At 55.6% G+C, this 430-nt stretch overlaps 1 protein-coding gene across 1 annotated transcript in view; it reads right to left on the bottom strand.

The window, feature by feature from the left end:
• Window positions 1-430, bottom strand: part of CCM2 (cerebral cavernous malformation 2) — a gene marked incomplete at its 3' end in the record, with an annotated part of 5,630 nt that overhangs the window by 3,410 nt on the left and 1,790 nt on the right. The window contains exon 2 of the mRNA XM_010161497.1: window positions 204-377. Coding sequence (XP_010159799.1) covers window positions 204-377 — 174 coding nt within the window. The remainder of the gene's footprint in view (window positions 1-203; window positions 378-430) is intronic.

Below are 430 nucleotides of genomic sequence, written 5' to 3' on the forward strand. Positions count from 1 at the left end.
GTTGCGCAGATAAGCTGGGGATGGCCCATCCCTGGAAGTGTCCAAAGTCAGGCTGGATGAGGCTTGGAGCAACCGGGGCTATGGAAGGTGTCCCTGCCCATGGCAGGGGGTGGGACTGGGTGGGCTTTAAGGTAATTCCAACCCAACCCACCCCATGATTCCATGACATATATGCTATATAAGCCCAGCCAGGCAGGGCTTACCTTCACTTCTTTCTCGATGTAGTCGTTCAGCAGCACGTCGGGTTCAACGCGGTCGGGCAGGGACACCACCACCGTGTGCAGGGGCCGTCTCTCCGTAACCTTCTCCTGGGCTTTTTTATCCCGACCTTTTTCGCCCTTCAGGAAGACTCGTTTGAAAGGAGACACTATTCCAGGCTGTAGAAAGAAAGGGAAACACCGGGGTCATGGGGTTACGGGAGAGTTTCTGG

This window comes from Eurypyga helias, unplaced genomic scaffold (assembly GCF_000690775.1).
Source record: "Eurypyga helias isolate BGI_N326 unplaced genomic scaffold, ASM69077v1 scaffold9761, whole genome shotgun sequence".
Taxonomy (NCBI): Eukaryota; Metazoa; Chordata; class Aves; order Eurypygiformes; family Eurypygidae; genus Eurypyga; species Eurypyga helias.